The sequence below is a fragment of the Phaethon lepturus genome, unplaced genomic scaffold, assembly GCF_000687285.1.
Source record: "Phaethon lepturus isolate BGI_N335 unplaced genomic scaffold, ASM68728v1 scaffold21743, whole genome shotgun sequence".
Taxonomy (NCBI): domain Eukaryota; kingdom Metazoa; phylum Chordata; class Aves; order Phaethontiformes; family Phaethontidae; genus Phaethon; species Phaethon lepturus.
In genome coordinates this window covers 74,480-83,217 of record NW_010527285.1, presented here as the reverse complement: position 1 = coordinate 83,217, position 8,738 = coordinate 74,480, and the positions used below count along the sequence as shown (strand labels likewise).

Here is an 8,738-nt window from a genome sequence, read left to right as displayed (position 1 = left end):
GAGTGTAGCCTTACATTTGTTTGGATTTTTCCCGAATTGTAGTTGCCTAAGGATTCTGCTGTCAACTTGTCAAGCATCACTTAGCCAGCATAAAAGAGTATGTCTCCCCTAAGCTGAATTAATGTTCTCGTCACATGAAGTGCTACTTTAAAGTGTTACCTGTAATTATATTTCTCTGGATTAAGTAATTGAAAACAAGTAGAGGTATTTTTGTAGCCTTCCAGCTTATTGACTATCTATGTTTAATGTAATTGAGTAAGAAGTGTTCCTTTGTTTCTACAGCTTTGTGGAATCGCCAATCTCTCTGTGTCTCTCAATGCTGTGGTAACAAAGTCACTAATTTTGCAAATTTATGGGGTGCTCCTATGCAGGCCAATGAGAATGAAGGCTTCCCCGTGATAATGTACAAGCTATGTTATAATACATTTAAATATAATGTAATTTAGTGGCCAACAATTGCCATGACTGACCAATCATTTGGTATTCCTGCCGCTGGTCTCAAGAGTTTGCAGAGTTCTCTACATCCTTTTCTTTCCTTCTGGAAAAGAGTTGAATACACGCTTAAGTCTCTCTGGATTCCACAAAGGCTTAAAGGCAATATCATACTGTATTAATAATGACGGTGAGTGCATTGCTAAAATAGGGAGGATTTCTTTCTGAAAGAATATGAAAAGGTTTTAATTTTTAAAAATTCAGAACTTTACTCCTATTTCAGAAGCAAGTAACATCAATTTGTTTGCCTTACAGAGAAAAGTTCTTGAATGAAGTATGTGTTAACACCATGCCATTTATTTTATTCCTTTTCCTCATGCCTTAGGTGTGACACTATTGTCTGAAACAGCACACCTTAGTCCAGAAGAGGCGTCTGCCAAACAGCTGAAAACACAAACTGTCCACAGGGTGGAGCTTACAGCTGAGAAAGCTGTTGTCACCAGGAGTATTTTCATTAAGTTAGGTATAGATACTCTGCAGAGCCCTAAAGATGCAGCATTTCTAAAACCAAAACAAGATACAAAGTTATTGGTCGTGGTGGTAACCAAATCAGGCAATGTTGAACTCACTTCAAAGAGCAATTAAACATTTACTAGATTTTTTCTTTTGTTTTTCTCATGTGTTTACTGTAGCATCTAGGATATATACAGCATAAAAGAAAAAGAAACACTTTAATTTTTCTCAGCAAAGAAATTGTTAACCTGTTCTATTCAGAAAAAACAACGGAATAAGTGGCTAGATTTTGCAGCCCAATCCAAACACTAGTTAGACTTTATAAATCCAGCAAATACACCAGAGTTTGGTTTTCCACTGCTCATGAGGCTCTCTAGTTAAAGTGCAGGAAGATTGGAGTTTTTTTCATAATGTAGGATGACATTTAATTAGCTTTGGCATTGAAAGAACATGGTTTTTCTTGTGCGTGGATGAACTTTTGTTTTAAAGCAGAGCCTCTGATTTTATTTTCCTCATGTCAAGCTAGTCCTGTTAAACCTTTGCAGCTTAATCAGATAAAAAGCTGAAGTTACCTTTGATATAGTGAGATTCTTGTTGGTGTTGACACAGATTACTCTTTTCCAAAAACATAAATCATTTCATGATTTTCTTAACTATTTCAAGCATAATTTAGTTTGTTTCTGTGACCTACATTGTTGTACAGGCATAAATTGATCCAAAAGATTCATGAGGGCAAAACAATACTCATTCCCCATTACCCCAACTTCCCTCTGACTCCAAAGCCCTTATGTACCTCTCTACCTAGTATAAACTGTAGAAAAATAGATGAGATGATTGCTTGTTTGCCCTAGAGGCCTCTTAGTGATGCGTTTAACTAGTCACTTGGTTGCGCGGCAAAAAGTTAGCTGCTCGTGCATGTGGATGACATCCTACCTTAGCAATGCCTGGGAATGTAGCTAACAAAGTTCATGTGATTTTCAAAAGCTCCCACATGGCTGAGCCAGTCTGTCTGTGTGCATGTCGCTTCAAAGTCAGGATCCATTTTTGAACCCTCATTCACTTCAACCATGAAAACGTCTTTTAAATACTTTCAGGAAGACCTTTTTTTATAGTGGGAATCACTATTTCTATGCACTCCAGTTTTTGTTTCCGTGCACCCAGAAACTATGAAAGTATTTTCTGTCTCTTAGAAACACACAAGACTTCATTTTCAGATCCTATTCCAGAAAATTTTTAAGGTATCAACCATGGAAAACAGGGAACTGGAACAGAACATGTGACACACTGCTTCTGTTATCATCCCTACTACACATTCTATTTTTATATCTCCTTTTTAGTTAGATATGCAATTGTACTATATGAAAACCCTTTTGCTGCTTTTTCTAAAAATGATGTTGCAGAATAGATGTGTGACCTGCAGTAGCAATCAGAATATTTTAGGGAAAGTAGCTTTATTTAAGCTCTTGCTATTTCATTTTGTGTATTTAGGCTTTTTTATGTCTTCCACCAAGCTTTTACAAGTAATTGGATTATGAATTTCAATCCTATGCATGCACATTTCATTTCCTGGGTTTGGTTTTTCTTTTTTTTCCCTTTCTGTCTCGTTTGTGGAAGCTGGCTGACCCTCTATTTAGATCTCCGTTTTCAAGCTCCTAGGAGAATGAAGTAAAATCATTCTGTAATAACGTTGAAGTATACATCACTAATGAAATGTCATTTATGCCGTTCATGCTTCACAATATAAAAAGCTTGAGCCTAAGGCACAGAGACCTAGTTTTGTTTTGCTATGGTTAATTATAAAACTTGTCAGCTGTAGAGGCACTGTGATGTCTGACAGTGAAATGAGCCACCATTGCTCTTACATTTTAGAAAATGTGTTTTGGTTACATAAACAAGGATAAATTAAAAACTGAATAACTTGTGTAACTGAAAAAAATGCTTTGCATCTTTGGCTGGAAAGACTTCAGTAGATTGTATCTATCTGGTTAAGCGACATATTGTGACTGCATTTTAACATGTGCAGTTTGGCTCAGTGTTGCAAAGATAACAGAAAGCCATTTTTACATTCCAGCCAGTGCCGAGATATGTATTTTAATTCACATTACTGAAATTACAGAATTACAAAACAGGGAGTTACATGCTATAAACTGAACTGTGGTTCAGAAAAAAAAAAGTCAGTCATTGCCAACAGAAGACTCTTCATGACACAGGGATCATTTCTTGTCCCACACCCAGAAAATGCCTAGGAAAACAGATGTGCCTTGCAGCTTTCTAGGCTGGTAATCCAGGCTGGGCTCTAGCGAACAGAAGTCTGAGTCCTCGCGCCACAGTGAAGACACACTGCTAGCAGCTGCCTCGTTGCCATTTTAAAACCAAGATGCCACCTTCCACCTCGAGCATCTCAGATAGATAGGCTCAGCTGCCACAGCGTCACATGAAGTAGGGGAGAATCTAATCATCCAACCTTAAAGGCTTTATACAAAAGGTCAAAAAAGACCTTTTAAGTCAGAAATCAGTTTGCAACGCTTGCAGATCACCGTTTGTGCTAACACTATTTTCACTGTTTCTCCCTGATTTTGTATTTACCATTTCAAAATAACATTTCTCCAAAAAGTCAATGAAGAAATCAGATTTCTACATGAACCTTATCCTGTTATGCCTCTCTTTTCACAGTAATTCAAATGTTAGATATGCTCTGAACAGCAGCATAACGTTGTTGTGTAAAAAGCAGCAGAAGCTAGTTGGGGTTTTTGTCAGCAAGATCAGAAAAGAAAGACTGGGGAAGTAGATTCATGATTTCCATAGTCCAGGGGACAATATATGAATAACAGGAACAGTCTCTAACATGCCTGGTAATGACCAAAAGCCTATGCAGAAATAAGCTCCCACATACTTTTTGCTTTGTGATGTCCTAAGTCAGTTGGCTGTTTTAACCTCTCTCATTATCTTGCAGACCCACATCTTCTACTTTATTATGTCTTCAGCGACATAATCGCTGCTGAACTTTGTTTGTTGTTTCTTGTTACTTCTGTCACTCGTAATTTTATGGGTATCCCTGGTTCTGCGTCCTTGTGTCATCATGGATTGCCCCAACTCTAGTCATCCTGTGTGTGTCCTTCATTTTGCTCTTCGAGCTTGTACTTTAACATTATTTGTGACTATTATTCATCTGCTTGCACACAGATATGCAGTAATACCAGGACCTAAGCTCCTTCAAGTAATATCATTAAATCTACATATTTAGTGGCAGAATTTTGAAGTCATTCACTAGAAATGTCTAATAAGACAGAGTTAAGTGGCTGCAAGTTCAAGCAGCACGAATGCTAGCGTATTTTCCATGTCTCCTAAGCAATGACAGATGGATGCTAGATACTTCATTGTAGCTGAGCATAGCAAATTACTGTGCCTTGAATAGCTTATGGCAAAAGTTTTCACTTAGGAAATGATGCTGTTTTCAGGGTAGTGATTTAATTCAAAGTTCAGATAAATGGAATATGCTGTCCAGGTTTTAATATAAAAGAAGATATTTCCTGAGAATTTTGTAAGACTTATTTATTGTGAGTATTTCAGATTCTTAACGAAAAAAAATGTGTACAGTAAGTAGTAAATAAGCTGCATTGTTAAGAGCAATAGCTATGAGTGTATAAGTCAAAATTTTGTTAGAACATTTCAAGGTTTTTTTTTTCCAGTAGCATCAAAACAATAAAATTATTGCATGAGTTTGCCTGCCCTGTTCTGATGATAGACTTGAAATAGTAGACACCTGGTGCTTTGGGTAACAAGCATCAGCACACCACAGGTTACCTAGTGATAGCCTTGCCATGACTCTCAACACTAATCTGTGATTTATAATGGTTTTCCAAGCTGCCAACACACATTTAAGCCAAATCAAACCGAAGTAATTTGGGGATTTTTTTTTTTTTTTCATTTCACTGCCCACAGTCTTAGTGCTTCAAATTAAAAAAAAAATATTTTGTGCAATTATAAATACATTTTTCCATAAGGAGAGAAATGCCGCTTGTTATAAGGATGACAATTTCCCAGCCCCCCCACCCCCTGACTTTCTGGTCCCACTTCCTTACCATTACTCAGGGGGAAAATTAATTATCTGTATGTTTAGAAAAAAACTGTTTTAATTTAACTCGGAAGGAAAATTGGGTATACAATAGGAATCCACAGAGATTACAAGGGAACTGTGCCTGACAGCGTGCTTTCTGTTTGGAGGAGATCTTTGCCTGTAACTAAAGGGAGAGATTAAAGAAGAGCATAATTAATGTTAGCATCTTCCATGCTAAGACATACAATAACGATGCTCACACTGTGCGCTTGTCGTAATGTAAAAGTGACCTTTACAGCTCACTTGGCATGTTGGCTAACATTTTGCATATCACTGAGCTGCCTAGGAAACCGTATTTTGCTTTTACCAAAGTCCCACAAAAGCAGCTTGTGACAATGTGTATGTATTCTGCTACTTTTTTCTCTTCTTTTTCTCCTTGGCTACCAGTTTTACAGAAAACTATCATCTGCTATATTCATATGTATCTGTGGTTTGGTTTTTTTTAAGTGCCTTGCTACATGGGAGTCCTTCCTAGCATCTCAAACAGTGGATCTTCATGTGGAGGAAGATTCTGAAGATAAGCCTTGAGTAATATCTCTGCTCGATCTCTGCCTTTTCCTTGCAGTTTTTCCCAACCAAAGAAGTGCTTTATACAAGATCAGATACATTACTAAATTTAACTGTTAAAAGTCCGTGAAATGCAGGAAACCAGCTTATTGAAAACTCAGGTATTCTAGTCCTGAAATACATTTTGGAACATGCTATATATTGCTTTATATTGCTTAGCTGTGATTACATATTTTTATGCAAGTGTTTGCATACAGTTGTTTTCATAAATATTGCATAATTTGGATATAAAGTATTTTAAATATGTAAAAATAGCTGAATTTTAATAAAAAGTTTAATAAGGAAAGCTTGTCTTCATCCTGTATCCTAGTCTTTAAGAAATATTTTGGTATTTTAGCGTGCTCGTTATATTCTCGTTGTTAAGTAATTTCCTGTACTTGTAAAATTACCTAGCATAGTCTTTAAGGACCTCTTCAGGATTATTTTGATAGATTGTGCTAGTCACCTGATGGCAACGTGGTAAGGAAAGATGCCAAACATGTTCTGTGAGATTAATGCTGCTTTGAAGTACTGTTAATTCAGTTTTCAGTTTGTAGTATTTACAGATCTATTAAACATCTTCAATTTGACATTTTTTAAAGGATAAAAAAACCCCTGACAGTTCATGAAACAGACTTTCTACAATGATACAAGGCTAGTTACAGCATTGATCCTGCCAACACAAGAGCTTCCATTTGGAGTTTGCAGGATCAAACCTCTTACTCCCATGGCTGACCTTCCTGTAATCCTTAACTTCCTGCCCCTTTGGATAGCCAGTGTGGAAGAGAAAGGGAGAAGAAAGGAAAAGAGAGTTTTGCATTAAAATTATTAGCCGATTCACTCACGGAATACGCATTAAAGTGTTCCACTCATTTAATTATTCCACTCAAAAGGTCTGTCAGTCTGCACTTGTAATTCCTGCAGTTGTTCTCCCTGGTAGTTAAGGTCTGAGCAAGCCTAAGTCTGAATATGGAAAGAATGAGGCGCAGGAATCGGGGACAGCCCAACTGCGGCTCTGGCCTTGCAGAACAGCGGGGCTTCAGCTGTCACCCTTACCTTCTGTGGTGGTATTTTGTGGGCTTGCTCTTGTCACTCACCTAATGGCTGGGGGATCAGTTCCTGAGCGCACGGCTGCGCTTGCGTGGCTGTGGACCTGTCCAAGCTGGACGAGTCCTTTTGCGTTAGATTAGATTGCAAGTGAGACCTGGAATATCAGCACGGCCCTTTCAGCAATGGAAAGATGAGTGTTCTTACACTGCCCCATGAAGTATTAATGAAAGCTCAGCTCTTTTTTTTTTTTTAGCTATAAAATAGCAGTTAAGATGCTTCTTAAACACTGCAGGAAGCACGCATCTCTCCCAGCGCAGACAGGCCGCGGATGAGCGGCGAGTCCGAGTCAGGAGGAAGGCGGTGCGGTGCCCAGCAGTGCTGGCAGCGGCTGCTCGCAGGAGGCACGGAAGAACAAAGTGGCTGGACTGTGCTCTTTTCCCATTGTATCCTCCCCGATGATTTTTTTTTTTATAAATCAGAGCTTCTGTCAATGTGCTTAACAGCCCTCAATGCCTTTTCCTGTGCTTTATTTTCTTTTTTTTTTCCATCTAAACTTTTAGGGTTTACCATGCTGAATATCAATGGATTCCACAATTGAATTTGCAGCAAAATCAATTCATTTTGTGATTTCCTAAACTAGCTTACCCAATAATTTCAGGTAATGCCCTCTGCCTCTGAAATTGTGAGAAGAGATGAACAACTGTTTCCTATGTCTTCCTTGTGCCACTCAAGTATTTACGAACCTCTAGTGAGTCTTCCAAGCGCTGCCTCTTTTCCCAGAGGAAAAGCCATAGCTTAATACAATCTTGTAGAAAAGGCATTTCATGTCTCTGCTTATCGTTGTTGCTTTTCTCTCTATTTTCTCATTCTGCTGCAACCGGTGTTCAAAATGCAGGCACACCAGAAATGTAGATGTTACCATAATTAGGCTTTGATTTTCTTCATCGTTTCCTTCTGAATCCTAATTTATTTTTTAAAGTACAACTGAATGCTGAGCTGCCATTCCATAGAACTGTCCACTAACATTAAGAGCTATTCTGAAGGTTACTAAATAATTTAATTTTCATCAGTGTGTATATATAGAAGTGGCTTTTCCCCAGTGAAGATTAATTTGCATTTATTAATACTGAATTTTGCCTGCTGTTTGTAGCTCCTAATCTCTCAGTAGAGTGCGGTCCTATAAACAGGATTCCAATGAGACAGGCAGCAGTATAACACTGTATACCAGAGAAGCGAAAGTTCAGGAAATTGAGCTTGAACAGGCTTACCTGGAAGGGTATGAATGTTTGAGTGTAAACAAAGATTAAATACCATGACTCTAATTTAGGCTCCTCTAAGAAAAGGTAATGTCTGGCTGGCTGAGATGGGGAATGCCAATGTATGTTGCATTGATTTTACATGTATGTTCTGCCAGAGCAGAAAGCTGCTCTCTGAGGTGTTTGGAAACCAGAAGTACCATCGGAGATTTTGCATCCTTGGTAAAAATGGGGCTGTGGTTCATTATGTTCATGATTTATTTTAATTTCTTTTCCTCTTTAGCTAGGCCATAACTTATGGGTGGAAAGACTTTAGTAATCACTTATACAGAGGCTTTCTTGTGACCATGTTGTTTTTCTGATTTTCTAGTAGCAGTATCATCATGTAAAACCAAGGCCTATTGTTAAGTACAATCAAACGTTGTCCTTTTTGCGTCATGCAAATACTTCTGAAACTTATCATTTTAGAAAGTCTGCAGTGTATTTAGACCTATTTCCAACAATTTTTCTTTATTATAGAGTGTCACCTTCCTTAGGCTAATGCTTAACTGGATTTTCTTTCTGCTGTTTTCAGATAGCTTTGTACACCTTGTTATAGCTCAATCACTTTAAGTAATTTCTCAAGTGCCACAACTTTGACTAGGAATTCAACTTTCAGGTACCTATAGCTAAGAGCTCTGTCTGGAGGCCTCAACTTCCTTCTGCAGATTTGCAGACTGAAATTAATTAAACACTTAAAAGGCAAACCTCATCTTCAAGAAAAGAAACCAGTGTAAAAATAGTGTAATGTCTGCAGAAAGCATGAAACAACAGCTCTGAGCGGT

The 8,738-nt window shown here is 37.9% G+C and overlaps 1 protein-coding gene across 1 annotated transcript in view; it reads left to right on the top strand.

Moving 5' to 3' along the window:
• Positions 1 to 5,910, top strand: part of SNX7 (sorting nexin 7) — a 23,666-nt gene extending 17,756 nt beyond the window's left edge. The window contains exon 8 of the mRNA XM_010283348.1: positions 5,510 to 5,910. Within this exon, the coding sequence (XP_010281650.1) occupies positions 5,510 to 5,590 (81 nt within the window). The 3' untranslated portion in view covers positions 5,591 to 5,910. The remainder of the gene's footprint in view (positions 1 to 5,509) is intronic.
• The last annotated feature ends 2,828 nt before the right edge of the window (positions 5,911 to 8,738 follow it).